We start from the raw sequence: 18831 nt of genomic DNA on the forward strand, positions 1-18831 counted from the left end.
GCCCCGCGGCGGAAACGACTGCGGAGGGTGGGGGCCGGGGGCAGAGGCGGCTCAGCTGCGCCCCCTTGAGGCCAGGACCCTCCGCAGGCGAGCCGGGTTGCGGTTTCCCTTCTCCGCCCCCGAGCTCCTCCTCCTTTGCAGCCCCGGCCACCAGGGAAGCCACTACGGCGCCTGCGTCAATTCTGCCTTGCCCCGCCCCCTACTACCAACCGGATGCTAGCGGATTTCCCATGGTGCCTCGCGAGTGGCGGGCGTGAGAGTAAACTGCAGAGGGTCGCCAGCGGGTTCTTCTAGTCATTGTTGGAGTTGTTCTGTTGTGCCGCAGGGCTCTACGAGATTGGCGCCCGGTCGCTGCTTTGTGGGCTGGTGCAATGGCGCTTTTCCGGGGCGTGTGGAGCGTGCTGAGTGCCCTGGGAAAGTCCGGATCGGACCTCTGCGCGGGCTGTGGAAGTCGACTGCGCTCTTCTTTCAGGTGGGACCGCTCGCGTGCCACCTCGTGAGGTGGCACGGCCCAGGACGCTCTGCGATTGCAATGTATACTTTTTGTCCTTCCTACGAGGTCCGGGCCCCTATGGCCCTTTGACTCAGACCTCGACTTTGCCTAGGTGGTTTTGAGACCAGGCCTTACGCCAGTAGTCTTTCCGGCCACCCTCCACCTTTCCCCTTCCTTCCCGCCCCGCCGCACTGTCCAACCTTGTAGCACCCGTCCAGAGTTCTCTGCGAAGTCGCGCCACGAGCCTCCCGCCATCAGTATAGGCGTTAAGGAGGCAGGGGCCGGGAGCTGAAGTACAGATGCTTTCCTCCATTTTGCCCTTCCTAGCAGGCATAGATAGAGCTTTGAGACTTCAGATTTGCAGGTCTTCCTTCTGGTTAGGAAAGGGTTTTCTTTCTTTCTTTTTTTTTTATTCTTATGTTAATCCCCATACATTACATCATTAGTTTTAGATGAAGTGTTCCATGATTCATTGTTTGTGCATAACACCCAGTGCTCCATGCAGAACGTGCCCTCCTCAATACCCACCACCAGGCTAACCCATCCTCCCACCCTGGTTAGGAAAGGGTTTTTTTTTTTTTTTTTTTTTAAAGATTTTATTTATTTATTTGAGAGAGAATGAGAGACAGAGAGCATGAGAGGGAGGAGGGTCAGAGGGAGAAGCAGACTCCCTGCCGAGTAGGGAGCCCGATGTGGGACTCGATCCCGGGACTCCAGGATCATGACCTGAGCTGAAGGCAGTCGCTTAACCGACTGAGCCACCCAGGCGCCCGAGGAAAGGGTTTTAACTGTCACAAACACGGTGTCATCTGTAGCGTCTTGATGACATCTCATTTGGGATCTGTGTTCATATACTAATGAATATTGTCAATTAAATACTTGATATTGGTTATTTTCTTTATACGTAGTTTTGCGTACGTACCGAGATGTTTTTCATCCACCGCGAATAGTTATCCAAAGAAGCCTCTGACTTCATACGTTCGATTTTCTAAAGAACAGCTACCCATATTTAAAGCTCAGAACCCAGGTAAGGAGTTTTGGAGCATTTACTCTTTTCTGAAGTAATAAAGAGGACACTAAAACAGTTAAACTTCAAACCTGATTTGCATTTTCAAAGCATCCATTGACCGCGGAAACACAACCATTACATTTAGTGGTCCGTAAAATAGGAAGTAGGACATATTTTTTACCAAGTAGAAATGCCTAAATTACGAGGTAATGAAAGCTATTTTCATTTTACTTTTTTATTACTATATATATATATTTTATTGAAGTATAGTTGACACGCAGTGTTATGGTAGTGTACAACATAGTGACTCTAGTGATTCCACAACTCTCTACATTATGCTGTGCTCACCGCAAGTGTAGCTACTAACAGTCACCATACAATGCTGTTACAGTATCGTTGACTTTATCCTCCTGACATTTAATGAAAGGTATTTTAAAAATAGCTGCATGTGGAGTGGAAAGCATCCAGGGAAGAGGACGAAAAAGCTGAATTTAGGGGATTTGGTTGCCATTGGCATGGAGCACCATTGATAAATCATCTTATCTCTTACTTAGCTCCTACTTCAGGGAATTGTTAACGAAGTTGCAATGAAATAATAACCTACGTGGATGTGTTCTATAAACTCTAAAGCTCTATACAAATTACTGCTAATTTCAAGAGCTTTTTCACTGGAAATTGGTTGAATTCCTGAAAAAAGAGATTTCCAGGTAGTATGTTTATTGACTCCCTAGAAAGGCTGTGGGCCTGCCTTTGGGGTTATAGTGGTGTAAAGATAATAAATTAATAACAGTCAACTTTGTTTATGATTTCTAAAAGCCCTTTCACAGGGCGCTTGTGCAAACCAAATGAGCTGAAATGAAAATTCTCACATTATAAAGAATTGGTTTAAGAGACATGTTTCAGAAGTACTCACATCTTTTAAAATATGGTAGTTCAAACTCAGTGGTTTGTTAAAATGTTTACATACATCCCGGTCGTTCCAGTTAAAATGAGGAAGGAAATGGGGAATAATGAATTGATTTTAGAATAGTTTGTTTGCAAATAGTATTTCTGTAATTGAAATACAAGGTGATGTTATATGAATCAAGACTATATTTTATTGTTTAGTCAGGCTTTATGAACTTAATAATTCCTGAAAGACTGGGAAAAAAGTTTTGTTTGAAATACGAAGTAAAAAGCTTGAAGAAGTTGATTACCCAACTGCTTAAACTAATAATTTCTGAGGACTGTTTGGGGGTATGTGATATACTTCTTAATTTTTAGATAACAGATTTTAACAATGTTGAATAAAATATGAAATTATCAAATTTAAATTAGTTGATTAAAGAAAACCTAAATCATTGTATTGAGTTGTGTGTGGTAGAGAGGCATCTGTAATAAAACTTAGAGCTAATGGATTATGCTTTCCTAGAAGTCTTTAGAATTAATCCTGAGACATAAAATTGTGACTTTTTTTCATTTTATTCCAATCTATAGATGCGAAAAATTCAGAACTAATTAGAAAAATCGCCCAACTATGGAGGGAACTTCCTGATTCAGAGAAAAAAGTAAGCATATTGGTTTTTCAGCATTGCTGACCAGTTATTCTGCAGTTAAAAACAATAGTCATGTCCTTTAAGGTACCAAAACAAATTATATTTAATACCCATTATCTATAAAGGAACTTCATACCTTCTGATTCACATAAACGATTAGAATATGAATGTATCGCAGTGGTGACGAAGGGTTGGCAGCATTCTGAAATTGAAGACTAATTGGTAGACTCTCACCTTGGTTAGCATGTATATGAAAAATATATGTTTTTAATCCATATACATGTGATTCCAGAGCACATTTTCCACTTGGTGGTTCAGTCTGTCTTTATCTGAAGTCATGCAGTTGTCTTTCCCTGGCAGGTGTGCTATGTTTAATTTGTCAGCAGTAGTTTATTGACTTCTTATTTGGGCTTTTTATTTATAGATATATGAAGATGCTTACAGGGCAGACTGGCAGGCATACAAAGAAGAGATAAGCAGAATTCACGAACAGTTAACTCCAAGTCAGATCATATCTTTGGAAAAAGAAATCCTGCAAAAACGTTTAAAAAAGAAAGCATTAATAAAAAAAAGAGTGAGTATTATTGAAATATTCTTTCCCTATGGCAAAGGACTGAAATTTATATAACTATGAATATAGGGAGTTTTTCTTATATTAATATGTGTGGCTAAATGGTAGAATGTCATCAGGAGTACCCCATTTAGGAAATAAGGAGATAGGGGCACCTGGGTGGCTCAGTCGTTAGGTGTCTGCCTTCGGCTCAGGTCATGATCCCAGGGTCCTGGGATCGAGCCATGCAGTGGGCTCCCTGCTCCGCGGGAAGCCTGCTTCTCCCTCTCCTACTCCCCCTGCTTGTGTTCCCTCTCTCACTGTGTCTCTCTCTGTCAAATAAATAAAATCTTAAAAAAAAAAAAAAATAACGAGATAGCTCTTTTCTGCCACTAGTACCACTTGGCATTGAGTCTGTCTCGGAAACCCTTGTTATTATTTTCATATGTATCTGTATTTAAGATATGTAGTTAGGACTAGCATGAAAGCTGTAGGAACAGAGTTATGAAACAGCCAAATCAGGAATAACAAGAATCTTTGCTTCTGGGTCTTGTCTAGAATAACCTCCTGATTTGAATTGTTTTATAGGTTATGGTGAGTTTGATTCTGAATGTTGCTAGATAGACTGAATTCATTAACACATTGGGAAGAAGTGACTTATTGTATCTAGTCAAGTAGGAAGTGCCCATAGGATGAAATTTAATTTTTCCTTATTAAAAATCCCATATGGTTCAAAATTTGTAGCTCCCAGCCTAAGGTTATTAATCCACATAAATTCTATTGCTTGAAAGACTACATTTTTCTGTAGAACCAATGTTAGGTAAGAGGTAGTCAGCTTGCTGGTCCAATACATATACTATAGAAAATGGTCATCAGAGTTAAAACTATTTCTTTGGAAAAGTAGATTTGAGACTTTGATGTGAGATGCCAACATTTCTCTCCCTGACCCTAATGTCAAGCCCTCCTAGCACCAGAGTTGAGGACTCACCCATTTTAAAGTCAGTAATCTAGATAGTCATCTAGTCTTCTGATCCAATTAGTAAAAGGGAGCCAGAAAAGAAAATAAGAGAAATACTGTGTCTACTTAGGGATAGTATTTGGAGGTGTGATTACTAAAGTTTATTGTCCCACTTTTATTCTCCCTTCCTCTTTAATGCACCCATTCATTGTTAAGAGTGGAGAGGACCAGAAATGAGGATTGGGCAGTGATATGGGATTTCCCTTTCATATGTTTCTTTTGTTCCTTACTCTTTCTCCTCGTGCTCCCATTATTTTTTTAAAAAAGATTTTGTTTATTTAAGAGAGAGAGGGAGAGCACGTGCACACGAGCATGAGGGGCAGAGGGAGAGGTAGAAGCAGACTTCTAGCTGAGCAGGGAGCCCAACACAGGGCTTAATCTCAGGATCCTGAGATCACAACCTAAGCCGAAGGCAGACACTTAACTGACTGAGCCACCCAGGCACCCCTCGTATTCCCATTATATGTTTGTTACACCTGTTGTAGGTTGTCCCATAGGCCTTGGGTAGTCTGTTCAGTTTTTTTTTTTTTTTTTTTTTCAGTTTTCTCTTTGCTTTTGGATTTTTGAGGATTCTATTAATATGTCCTTTAGATCAGAGATTCTTTCTTTAGCCATGTCCAGTCTAATAAGTCCATCAAAGACATTCTTTGTTTCTATTACAGCATTTTTGATACCTAACTTTTTTGGGGGGGGGCGGGGGTTCATCCTTGGGTTTTCCATCTCTGTGTTTTTTATTGCCAGTCTGTTCTTGCATGCAGTCTGGAGTCCTTGGCATATTAATCTAGTTGTTTTAAATTCTTGGCCTAATAATTTCAACATCCCTCTCATCTGGTTCTGATGCTTGCTTTGTCTCTTCAAATTATGTTTTTTTGCTTTTTAGTATGCCTTGGAAGTTTTTTCTTGATAGACGGACGTGAGGTACTGGGTAGAAGGAACTACTGTAAATAGGCCTTCATAATGTGATGAGGTGTGGGGGCAAGAAAAGCATTCTGTAGTCCTATGATTAGGTCCTGATCTTTTAGTGAGCCTTTGCCACTGGTCTGTGAACTTCACAAGAGTTTCTCAGTTCACTCCTGCACACACTGCCTCCCCCTTAGGTGTGGGACAGGATGGCTAGAGTGTGCAGGAGTTGGGTATTTCCCTTCACTGAGGTCAGTTAGGTTCTCGTTAACTAGTTAACCCTGAGGGCAGGCCTTGTTAATAGTTGAGTGCTCAGGCATTTCAAAATAGTTTCTTTTCCTCTTCCCCTCACAGAAGCAGGAGGGGATTTTTTCCAGTATTTATTGTAGAAATCTGGTCTAGCTCCTGGAGGTAAATCTCATAAAACTGTGAGGACCCTCCTATGATTGGGTCCCCCTGTAGTTTTTAAACTCTTAAGAGTTGTCCACACAGAGCATCCAGCAATTCATTTATTACAATAGAGGTTTTCCTACCCCAGCACTGGTTCCAGCAGGGGTTGCCTCGACTCCCTATATTCACTTGTATGTCTCTTCAGTCTAGGGGACAGCAGTTCGCCCTGTTTCGTCCTCTTTCTTTTGGATCCAAGAAAGGTTGTTGATTTTTCAGTCTGTTCAGCTTTATACTTACTGTTAGGAAGGAGTGAGGACTTCCAAACTCCTTGCATGTAGAACCAGAAACTTGAAACCTGAAGGTTTTTTCTCTCAGACTTCCATTTTCACTCCCTGTTGGAATTTTTCTTTCTATTGAAAATTCCCAGTGCCAACCAGTTAGAAATCAGGTGAGAAGTGTGGGGATCAGGAAGTTACAAGTAGAGCACCTGGGAGAGAAATCCCTAGCAGTAGCTATAGAAACAAAAAAGAAATAGTTATAAAGTGCCTGGAGTCTACGGTAGTTTTATGACTGAGAAGTTCAGGGAGAAGGTAGTAAATCACAGGGGTCCTTCTTTTACTTATGAATAAAAATTGGGTTATTGACTTTAACCAAATTACCATCAAAAGCCATATACTTTTATAAATTACAAGTACTACTATCCAAATTCAGAAACTAAGTAGGATAATGCAGTATCCCTTACTCTCTGAAAGTCAGAAACTAAACTGATTTAAACAGCAAGGGATATGTGTATTTTCCATCTCCTGCATCCCCTGCTCTTTGGTGTCCAATTAAAAGAATTGAATTTAACACATCGTTGAGGTTTAAAAGTTGAGAGATTTATCAGAGAAGGAAATGAAATGAGAGATTATTAAACAGATAGTGTAGTGTTCATGAGTTGTGGTGGAGCCATGTAGTGACTAGGAGATGGTAGTGTCCTGTAAGGATGAAGCTGAGATTGTTTTAACCTTTAAAAAAGATTTTGTACATATTTGCTCATTCAGTTTGTGGAGACTATGAAAATCATATGTAAAGGAAATGTTTTTATATGGAAAATAACTCATAAAATCTATTATAATTTTCAAAACTTAGTGCTATCAAAAAAATTCTCATCCCCAAATGGTCACTTTGTGTAAGAATTATAACATTCACTTACAGGAACTTTCCATAGTGCATAGTAGTGAATAAAGTTTCTGTAGATAAAGTTAAGTCTCACAGAAGTTAAAACTATATCTAACTTTTTTCATTTTTGTTACTCAGGAGTTAACAATGCTTGGAAAACCGAAAAGACCTCGCTCAGCTTATAACATTTTTATAGCTGAAAGGTTCCAGGAAACTAAGGATGGTACATCACAGGTAAAACAGAACAGCATTTGTTTTTTAAATTTTTGTTTATTTTGATTTTTAAATATTTAGACAAAATTATAGGGGTGCCACATGTTAGGAGGTGAAGAAAAGTAGTAAATTAATACAAATAGGGTCCTCTTTCTTGTGTCTCTTTTAAAGGAAAACCCTTTTTCTTGCCACATATGATTGAGTCCTTAGTGGCCAATATATGTATATTCAATTATTTTCTATTTTAAAAAATAACATTTTCAAATTTATAGGGGTGTCAAAGTTCTGGAGACTTCTTATCTGGCAATTCTTTTTTTTTTTTTAAAGATTTTATTTATTTGACAGAGACACAGTGAGAGAGGGTACATAAGCAGGGGGAGTAGGAGAGGGAGAAGCAGGCTCCCCGCCGAGCAGGGAGCCCACTGCAGGGCTCGATCCCAGGACCCTGGGATCGTGACCTGAGCCGAAGGCAGATGCTTAACAACTGAGCCATCTAGGCGCCCCTTATCTGGCAGTTCTTAACTGTTTTGCAGTCACTGGGAAAGAATGAGAGTAGAATTACAATATTTTGTACTGGGATTTGAGTATAACCTATTGCTTCATCTTACATCCTCTAATAAAATTTTGGTTATGCCTGTGGGAATGTGTTATACACATGAATATCATCATATGAATGGGTCAAAGAAAAAGAGAAGCTCGTCATTCCTGCTGTGGCTTATTTTTTCCTTTATTTCCTTCTTAGAAGCTCCAAATGGGCAATTATATTTTTCCTTTTATAATATGATATGTGTTCAGATCCCTAACTCTTGTCAATCTGAGATGGTTTTTGCCACTCTGCCACATTTTGGGTTATTTGGATCATTTCGTAAATCTGCTTAACGTATGATTAAATAATGTATATGTGACGTAGTCTTCCCTGGCTGTATACTTTTCACTGATTTTTTCCTTGGGATTTTATCTTATTTTTTTAAAAGATTTATTTATTTATTTTAGAGAGAGCGAGAGCATGCGTGCCAAGGAGAGGGACGGAGGGAGAGGGAGACAGGCAGACTCCCCGCCGAGCAGGGAGCCCACTGCGGAGCTCGATCCCAGGACCCTGAGATCATGACCTGAGTTAAAATCAAGAGCCAGGGCGCCTGGGTGGCTCAGTTGTTAAGTGTCTGCCTTCGGCTCAGGTCATGATCCCAGGGTCCTGGGATCGAGTCCCACATCGGGCTCCCTGCTCGGCAGGAAGCCTGCTTCTCGCTCTGCCACTCCCCCTTCTTGTGTTCCTGCTCTCGCTATCTCTCTCTCTGTCAAAAAATTAAATAAAATCTTTAAAAAAAAAAAAAAAATCAAGAGCCAGATGCTTAACTGACTGAGACATCAGGCGCCCCACTCCTTGGGATTTAAAAATTCAGTTTCTGTGTCTTTACATTACTAAAATGCATGCCTATTTATTTTTTTAGTTGGAATTTACTCAGTCACTAACTTACTTTGGATTTAGTTTTATCAGTATAAGAAAGTTATATGCTAGAGAATCCTCCTAAATCAGTGGTTCTCAACCACTTGGAATCTTGGAATCACCTAGAAAGCTTAATGGCTGAGGGACTCTATCCCGGGAAATTAAAATTAATGCAACTGTCATTTTTAATCATTTAAAAAATATTGGTTATGCATCCTCATAGTTAAAAGAATCAAAATAAGACTTGTTATGAAAGGTACCAGTTTTCACAGCCTTGTCATACTGCTTACTCCAGAAGCAAATACCTTCAACTGTTAGCTCATTCTTGTGGTATTTACCTCCATATCTCTAAGTAATACCTTATATTGTTACTTCTTGATTTATTTCAATTTTAAGCATTATCTATATTTTAGGCATTACCTCCCACTATTTAAGACTAACATTTAACACTTTCTCATCCCACTGTTCAACATGTTTCCACTCACCTGCCTCCCAGTGTAGTTATCATAATTTTGGTTAGTTCAATATCGAGTATGTTACTATGATAATGTAGTTATAGCTGAGCTGTGCCATTTGCTATGATTATTTTTCCTTTCTTACAAAACTCACTTCCACTGAAGTTCATTATGTTTTGTGTTTTTGTTTCCTTAGCTTATTATATACTATCAGTAATTTAGCCTTAAACTCTTAAATATATTCACCAGCTTTCAGTGCATTTAGATGCATTAGCTATTCTGTCAGTTTTAGTCTGGTGCCTCTGATTTGTTCCAATTTGGTTGTGGCCTTTTATGCTTAGTGCACAGTTGACATTCATCCTTGTGGTGCTTTTGCTTCTTCTGTTGTCTTTCTTGGTTTATAGCATCTCCCCAGTGAGAGTACATGGAAGATCAATTTTTTGAGTTTATGCATGTCTGAAAATATTTCTATCATTACATTTGTTTGATGATTTAGGCATAGAATTCTAGGGTAGGAATCATGTTCTTTCAAAAGTTTAAAAATATTGCTTCTTTCTCTTGTAGCTTCTTGTAATTTTATTTTTTTTAAGATTTTATTTGAGAGAGAGAGAAAGAGAGAGCATGAGAGGGGTGTGGGTCAGAGGGAGAAGCAGACTCCCTGCTGAGCAGGGAGCCCGATGCGGGACTCGATCCCGGGACTCCAGGATCATGACCTGAGCCGAGGGCAGCTGCTTAACCAACTGAGCCACCCAGGTGCCCCTTGTAGCTTCTTGTTATTCATTTTGAGAAGTATAAAGCCATTTTGATTATTAGTCCTTTGAATGTGATCTGCTTTCATTTTTCTTCCCTTCCCCTCTTTTTTTCCTCTGTTCTCTCTAAGAGAGAGAGTCTTCTGAGCTGGTCCTCTCATTTTCTTTTCTGTATTATTTTCTCTTAGCCTTTTTTGCCTTTCTTTCTGGAGACTATATACATTTTTACTTAATTGCCACTGGCCCCAACTGTACCTGGTATCCACAGAGTAGCTCTGTTTTACCCTTTTGAGAGGATAAATCCTAGAATCTGCCCATGGTGGAGATTTAATCTCCTTTTCAAGAGAATTTCGGTCAGTCTCCTGTTTTAAGCCCAACTTTCACCGCTGTTTTCTACCTATCTGATGCTGCCAATTCCTGAGCTACTTGGGAATTCTGCATTGTAAACTGGTGTGCTTTTTTGGCTTTCCCCAATGCCAGCTTGGGAATTTGCCTTGTTGGTTAGGTAAGTCACCATTTCTCCACCTGCTTTTCAGCTTCTAAAATTTTGTGTCGGTAGTGCCCTCTCCTGTTGTCTTTTCCATGTGGGCTTATGCCATAAAAAAAATGTTGTTTATTCATTTACTTTTTAAAAAAAAATAAACAATAGAAATTTATTGCTTACAGTCTGGAGGCTGGGAAGTCCAAGATCAAGACATCATCATGGTTGCCTATTGGTGAGGTCCCTCTTGGTTCATAGCTGGCATCCTCTCACTGTTCCTCTCACCTGGTGGAAGGGCTTTGTTTAATGGGTTTTAGGAGGGAGCAAAAGTAAATACCTTTCCATCTCTTTAATTTTTTTTAATGAATTATTTTATTTAGGTGAAAGCTCAGATTATTTAGGTGTGCAACTTCATAAATTATTGTTGAACTCAGTGAATACAAAACTTTATGGATTAAATAAAGCAAAAAACTTAAAGAATTGAGAGCATTACAGCAATTCCTTCCAAAGCTAAGAGAGCAGTTATTTAGTAACTGTCCCTGAATATATTAGATGTGTTTATAAAGGTAAGTTTTAAAATGTTCAAAACGTAATGGTTATGTAGCCCTAGATACTATCGGGTACCTCCATTTTTGTTGATATGAAAAAATTTAAGAGTTCAGAACAGTAAAGTTCATTATTCTTATTCTGCTTCTCCTTAAAATCACTGATGACTTCCTCTTAGCTTTAAACAGATACTTTTCAGACCATTTGCCTGTCTCCTTCACACTTGCCTTCTCCTATCCCTGTCTGTCTCCCTCTGCCCCTCATTCTCCGCCCACCCATTTATTCCTTCAGTCTCTGCTTTCTGGAAGCAACAGCACAAGCTCTATGAGGTGTGCTGACTCTCCTCTCTGCCTTTCCTCCAGCCATGGGTTCCCTGAATCCTTTTAATTTTATAAATGAAGAACCAAGCCTAAGGTAAATAATAATGACTTTTTCCAAGTCATATAATTAAGTTCAGCTAAGTAGAATTAAGGACTAGTGTTGTTTTGTTCCTACGACTACACCTAAACACTTTGGCACAGATTTTAGAATAAAACATTAAGATACAGGGAAGAAATAAAAACAATCTTAGAAGTTAGTCTATCATAGGAATATAGATTTATACTTGGATATTAATATTGCTGAGTCAAAAAGGATACATCTGCATAGCAAAGGAAACCATTAACAGTGAAAAGGCAGCCTTACTGAATGAGAGAAAAATATTTGAAAATCATATATGTGTTAATATCTAAAATATGTAAAGGACGTGTACAACCCAATAGTAAAAAAAAACCAATCTGATTAAAAAGTGGGGAGGGGGTGCCTGGGTGGCTCCGTCGGTTAAGTGTCTGGCTTTGGCTTAGGTCATATCACAGGGTCCTGGGATCGAATCCCGCATTGGGCTTCTTGCTCAGAGAGGAGCCTGCTTCTCCTTCTGCCTGCCCCTGCCTCTGCTTGCATGCTCTCTCTCTCTCTGACAAATAAATAAATAAAATCTTTAAAAAAAATGAGAGGATCTGAATAAACATTTTTCCAAAGAAGACATACAGATGGCTAACAGGTGTTAGCTTAACATAAAAAGGTGTTCAGCATCCGTAATGATCAGGGAAATACAAATCAAAACCACAATGAGATATCACCTCAGAATGATACTATCAAAAGATGGCTATTATCAAAAAGAATGGCTGTTATCAAAAAGATGAGAAAATCATGAGTGTTGGCAAAGATGCCGAGAAAAGGGAACCCTTGTGCATGTGTTGATGGGAATGTAAATTGCAGCTCACTATAGAAAATGGTATGGAGGTTCCTCAAAAAATTAATAAAATTACCATATGATCCAGCTATTCTACTTCTGGGTATTTATCTAGAGGAACCAAAAACACTGTCTTGAAAAGATATCTGCATACCCCCGTGTTCATTGGGCATTATTTACAATAATCAAGACGTGGAAGCAATCCAGCTGTCTATCAATGGATGAATGCATAAAGAAACTGTGGTTTATTTATCAATGGAATATTCAGCCATCAAAAAGAATGAAATCTTGCTATTTACAACAGCACGGATGGCACTTGAGAGCAGGCTAAGTGAAATAGACAAATACTGGATGATCTCTCTTATAAGTGGAATCTTGAAAACAACCGAGTTCATAGTTATAGAGAATGGATTGGTAGTTGCCAGAGGTTAGGGTTGTGGCCCAAAATGGGTGAGAATGGTCAAAGGGTATAAACTTCTAATTTTATTTATTTTTTATTTTTTTAAAGATTTTATTTATTTATTCATGAGAGACAGAGAGAGAGAGAGAGGCAGAGGGAGAAGCAGGCTCCCCGCCGAGCAGGGAGTCCGATGTGGGACTCGATCCCAGAACCCTGGGATCGTGACCTGAGCCGAAGGCAGAAGCCTAACCATCTGAGCCACCCAGGCGCCCTAAATTTCTAATTTTAAATAAATAAGTCTTGAGGATATAATGTACAACATAGTGACTATACTTAATATTTTAAAGTTGCCTGGAATAGATCTTAAAAGTTCTCATCACAAACAAAATTTTTGTAACAGTGTTATTGTAACAGATGTTAACTAGACTTACGGTGGTGATCATTTCACAGTATATACAAATAATGAATCGAAGTTTACACCTGAAACTAATAAAATGTTACATGTTGATTATATCTCAATAAAAAGGTAAATATCTTCATCCTATTCATTTTTTGTATGTTTCAACAGTTTAATAGTTTTTATTTAGAAAGAAAGGTAGGAATTGATAAGACTGCCTGTGATTCTTGACATCTGAGATTTTATTGTTCGAATGAATAATAAAAAAAAGATCTTTAACCACTGAAGTCTCTGTATCTACTACTTAAACATATGTGTTTTACAGGTAAAGCTGAAGACTATAAATGAAAACTGGAAAAATCTCTCTAGTTCTCAAAAACAGGTAAGTAGTATGGTTTTAGTTTCCAGTATCTAGTTAGAATAGCTGTGAGAGAATATATTAGGGCAAGGCTTGATTCATGTGAAAACAATTTTATATCACTAATAACACTTTAAAATATTTTAAAATTATTTTTATATCCTTAGAAACAGTGTGGCTTTTTTCTTTTGGTAGTTTTTAATTGCAAATAAAATTGGTATTTTAAAACAATGTTACTCATAACTTAGAGTACTCACTCTATCCAGTGACAGTTACGCCTTACCTCTGCTCCTCTCCCACATCCCAAGCCCTAAAATTGTACCAGCTTTATTAATTCTTACAAAAATCTTTATCTCTGCCTCTTTTCTCATCTTTTATCTCAAAAAACATTCCTTCTTCAGTCCCCCTTTATGCATGTAGAACAGTAAGGTGATTTCTAGAGTATATGGAGCATTCTAGAAATTAATTGTAAAGGACTCTTCTAAAGAAATCATTTTAACAGTTACACTTTTTCTCAGGTATATATTCAACTTGCTAATGATGATAAAATTCGTTATTATAATGAAATGAAATCCTGGGAAGAACAAATGATGGAAGTTGGACGAAATGATCTTATACGTCGCACAGTAAAGCACCAAGGAAAAGATGACACTGAGGAGTATTAAAATAGAAGATTGAGTTATGTTCATAATGGATAGACACAAGAAACCAATTAGGTGTCAATACGTGAAGCTATTGAAAATTAGAAAGGATAAAGTTGGTGAACATTTTATATTTAATTCCTTTTTCTTTAGCCCATGGACTTCTGCCAGTTCAATACATTTTGTATTAGTATCTTGCTTTGGGAAACCCAGATAAAAAGTTCATGTGAAATTTATTTTGTTAAGGAACTACTGAGGATCAAAATAATCCATGAAATGCAGCAGTGAATCATTTTACCTTTGATAAAGGTAAATCAGACTGTGAAGTTTTTTTATACTTGATGACTGCAAAGAGTATTGTTTCCTTATATATATATATATGGAGGCAGGAGTTTCATATTCAAAACTGTCCCAAATTGTACAAGTCATAGTGTTCTATGATATAATTGTACATTTTAGAAGAGCACCCATAACTCATCTAGGTAAATTCCAATCCCTAGGTATAATTCATATATTCAGAGTTGATGGTTGTACATGCAAGGAATTGCTGATTTCAGTTGCAGTTTTTATAAAAGGGATGGAGAGATTTATAAACCTTTTACTTGCCTTTTTCCCCACAGTAAAAACCAAGAAATTATGTACCAAATCTATGCATATTGTTTTATACTGCATAGAATAAAAATTTTAAGTGTTTCCTAATTATATGTTTTAAGGTGAAACATTCATTTTGCAGATTTTGTTTTTTAAATAGGGATATGTATTCTGAATTATTTTCTCTTTCTCATGTGAGTATATTTATCCAGAGTAGATAATTTGTCTGGTATAAATTTTAAAATGAGAGATCTAAAAACAAGTCTCCAAAGTCTTAGGCTTGGAATTTAAACGTTTTGTATAACATATATAAGCCCATGTATAAGGCACACCCAGCTCTGGCCTGTGAGCCAAATCGAGCCCAATGCCTGCTTTTCATGGCGTGTGGGCTAAGAATTGAGTTTACAATTTTAAGTCATTAGAAAGAAAATTTCAAGACACATGAAAATTAATATGAGATTATGTGTCCATAAATAAATAAAGTTTTATTGGAACATGGTTATACTTTTACTCATGGTTTATGGTTGCTTTTGTGCAACGGTGACAGTTGAGTAGTAGTTTCAGAGACTGTATCCTGCAAAGCCTAAAATATTTCCTATCCAACCCCTTACAAAGAGTTTGTCAGCCTATGGTCTATAGTACAGAGTAGTTTGACTAGTGTTCCAGTGTATAAATGTCTTGGGGTAGTTCTTTAAAACTCTTTCAGAGGTTCTTGTTTTAGAATCTTTGTCACCATTACCTTAAGAGAAAAGAAGTCAGACCACTGAAAAAGCTAAGCAAATTTGCTCCACAGTGTTAGCAAGGAAAATTATCTTTAGTTTCAAATTATGTTGCAGTATAATAAAAAAAGGTCTGTATAGTATGGAATGAGATTCTTTTGAAGTATTTGCCTTAGTAAAATGAACTTCAAGAACTTTCCGGCTAGCACATACCACCAAAACCTTACCAACTTTTAGCATTTGTTTATCCTCTTAGGAGAGTCAAGCAAAGGTTTTCAAAATCCATACCACTTTTTTGATCAAAATCATTCATCTCTCTCATCATCAGTTCAGGAACAGGATAACTCAAAATTTATATGGGCTTTATATTATGCTAAATATTGAGAAATGGTAGTTTCTAAATCTCCAGAAAAGCTTTGAAGATTTTTGTTGTTTCTGGATAGAAAATAAGTCAAAAGTCACAAAAAGGTGACTTATGTATACTGAGCTTGACAAAGGTAGGGACTGAAGAGGAAGAATAAGATTTAAATGTATAAAGTTGGGTGTTTTCAAACAACTTTCCCCTGTGGTTATGAATACAGGACAGTCTGCCATTAGTTAAATAGATACACCATGCAAAAAAAAAATAGATACACCATGGTTCTGAGGCTAGAGTGTTTTGGGGAAGAAGAGGAGGTGCACTGTTGTCTATCAGTCTTTCTTATTTCGGTTTCCAGAATTAAGCCCTCACTCCCTGTGGCATCTAGAATGGTACTGATTATATACCATCTTTAGGAGAACGGTGAAAGTCATTAGTCAAATAATTTACTGTGTCCTGTGCTTCAGATGAGCCCAGGGAGCACATAGGCGTCAATGTTGGTAGTGAGTATTGTAGAATGGGTGAGATAGAAATGAATTTTGTAAACACCTGACAAAGATACAAAACACATCTTTGCAATTACCTTCTGCACTCTTTTAGCATTTTACCTATGGATGCTATTTTATAATCAACACATTCAAATCAGATCTTCCTACATATATCGGGAGGCTCAGTATCTGGTAAGTTCTCAAGTATTTACACCCTCATATAGGAAAAAGAAGTATGAAACAGTGGAAAGAGCTAGAGCAGAACTAGATTATAATATCAAATTGTATTGAGTTTGCTTTGTTTGTAAGAGAATGTTACTGTTAATACTTTATATATTAGAATAATCTGATTCCACACCTTTCTTAATAAACCAGTACATGCTGAAGATGGGCATGCCATATACCAAATGCCATCTTGATTAACAATATACTCAAAGTTTCTGTTATATAGAACAAGAACTTTTATCAGTAGCCAGTGACCACTCACTTAAAGCCTTGCTTTTTAGATGTTTCTTAAGTTGCCCCAACAAAGTAATTGCTGTAGGAAGTACAAAAGAGTGCTAGAGGGGAAGATGCTGAAGAAATGAAACAGTGTTACGCTGTTCTAAGCCATTTGTCATAAAGAGATTTCTGTACTTTTGTTCATAGGAGTACCAATATTAGGGTTTTTGAAATAATTTGATGACAGAATAGAGGGCTGTGTGATTATTTTACTTTCTGATATTTACTTAAAGGATGTCTTGCACATTCAGCCTACTGTAATCATGTAATTTTGCTATTGTATTTGGCTAACTCCTTTTTTGGAAATGCCATTTTAAAAATAAGGCATATGTTTTTATAGTTGCTCTGAATGTGTATATTTAAATTTGTGAATTAAAAGGATATTACTCGAAGTGGTTTTAAAATAACTAGAAAATTTTATTGATTTTTTTCTGACATTTGCTGTACCTAAAACAGTCATCACCAGGTTGTGCTAAAACAGCAGGAAGTTTTTATATAGTTAACTGATGATGATATCCATTATTTCTCTTAATTTTATCAACATTCACTTTAAGAATATTCTCATCCTTTCTTTCCTGTCCCCAACCACTTTCCCTCCTCTACATAGCAGCAACCTCTTACAAATTTGAAACTGTTATTAAGCACAGACTGTGTTTTAAAATTTTAAAGCAGTAATATGCCAAATATTTTAAAAATATTTTTTAAATTGAGTCTTTGGAAAGAATAAAATGAACATTTATTACTTTGAATTTGAAAAACAAAGCATAATTATACAAAGCTGCTTTCATCAGACTCTCACATTGTTCACAAAGTACTTTTGATAATTGATTAAATCATTTATTATATTTAATGGCAAATAAGATACAAAACCATTTAATACATTTTAAAATATTTTAAAAAATTTTACTGGCTAAGGAACTAAATATTTAAAATAGACCCTAAGCAAGAATTTTAAATAAGCTAAACATTTTTTTCATTTTAACATCGTTTGAAACACCCTTCTATAAAATGGTTTCTGATTTACTTAGGTGATGTGCAACAAAGTATTTGAATTTACTCTTTTTTGCTTGTATTGACTGAATTTAGAATTTATCCAGTTTCATTTCTCCTTCCCCACAAATCCTGTATAAAATGTGGGAAGAAGGAAGGGAGTGTATAGTTTTGACACAGTGACCTTTTATTATATAGGCTGCCAACTACCAGCCTTAATTTAAAAAACTTGGTTATAGCCATCTCTAAGGTTCGATTTATTTATTTATTTATACACAGATCAGAAAATTTTTATTCCGTTTAAATTTGTAAAAAAAAAAAGGCTTTAGCCTGTTCTCATATTTATATATCACTTGATTTCTGAGGATTCCAAATCAATTAAGCTCTAACTTTATTTATTTTTTAAAGATTTTATTTGACAGAGAGATACAGCGAGAGGAGGAACACAAGCAGGGGGAGTGGGAGAGGGAGAAGCAGGCTTCCTGCCGAGCAGGGAACCCTATGTGGGGCTCGATTCCAGGACTCTGGGATCATGACCTGAGCCAAAGGCAGTTGCTTAACGACTGAGCCACCCAGGCGCCCTTAAGCTCTAACTTTAAAAAGCATTAAAGAGCCCTACTGTAGCAAATGGTGTATTCTATAGTTCATCAATCTTACTTTCAAATAACAGATGAAAATGATAGCAATCTCCATAATCTTAAAATCTAGGTGAAATAAATTGGACTGTGAGGTCCAGTAACTTGTAAAATGTAACCAGGTGACTAGACCAACATGCTAGTGTATAACTTTAATAATTTCTAGCAGGAAAATACCTGGAATAGCCATTAACAAATGTGTTCATTGGATTGTAGATTAATTTCTTTGTAAGAAGTAATTTTTTTTAAAGATTTTATATATTTGAGAGAGAATGAGAGCACAAGCGGGGGAGGGTCAGAGGGTGAAGCAGACTCCCTGTTGAGCAGGGAGCCCGATGCGGGACTCGATCCTGGGACTCCAGGATCATGACCTGAACCGAAGGCAGTCGCTTAATGAACTGAGCCACCCAGGCACCCTAGAAGTAATTTTTTTAAAAGATTTATTTATTTGACAGACAACGCGAGAGAAGGAACACAAGCAGGGGGAGAGGAAGAGGGAGAAGCAGGCTTCCTGCCAAGCAGGGATCCCAATGCGGGGCTCAATCCCAGGACTCTGGGATCATGACCCGAGCTAAAAG

The 18831-nt window shown here is 37.5% G+C and overlaps 1 protein-coding gene across 2 annotated transcripts; it reads left to right on the forward strand.

The window, feature by feature from the left end:
• Positions 1-223: 223 nt before the first annotated feature.
• Positions 224-17032, forward strand: LOC118019416 (transcription factor A, mitochondrial). 2 transcript variants are annotated; one of them, XM_035018572.1, is made up of 7 exons: positions 224-472; positions 1402-1520; positions 2979-3049; positions 3462-3611; positions 7195-7290; positions 13298-13354; positions 13849-17032. In XM_035018572.1, exons 1-7 carry the CDS (start codon positions 372-374, stop codon positions 13993-13995), a joined length of 741 nt encoding a protein of 246 aa, XP_034874463.1. In that variant the 5' UTR covers positions 224-371; the 3' UTR covers positions 13996-17032. The 2 variants fall into 2 exon arrangements, with proteins under 2 accessions (XP_034874463.1, XP_034874474.1); XM_035018583.1 differs by lacking the exons at positions 13298-13354; positions 13849-17032 and adding an exon at positions 11236-11655.
• The last annotated feature ends 1799 nt before the right edge of the window (positions 17033-18831 follow it).

The sequence above is a fragment of the Mirounga leonina genome, unplaced genomic scaffold, assembly GCF_011800145.1.
Source record: "Mirounga leonina isolate KUSES-001 unplaced genomic scaffold, KU_Mleo_1.0 Mir_108, whole genome shotgun sequence".
NCBI lineage: Eukaryota > Metazoa > Chordata > Mammalia > Carnivora > Phocidae > Mirounga > Mirounga leonina.

Excerpts from the sequence above, each read along its gene's own strand:
- LOC118019416 (XM_035018572.1), top strand. The coding sequence starts at position 372 with ATGGCGCTTTTCCGGGGCGTGTGGAGCGTGCTGAGTGCCCTGGGAAAG. Across the intron at positions 473-1,401 it reads CGACTGCGCTCTTCTTTCAG|TTTTGCGTACGTACCGAGAT; the intron begins GTGGGACCGCTC and ends CTTTATACGTAG. Across the intron at positions 7,291-13,297 it reads CTAAGGATGGTACATCACAG|GTAAAGCTGAAGACTATAAA; the intron begins GTAAAACAGAAC and ends TGTGTTTTACAG.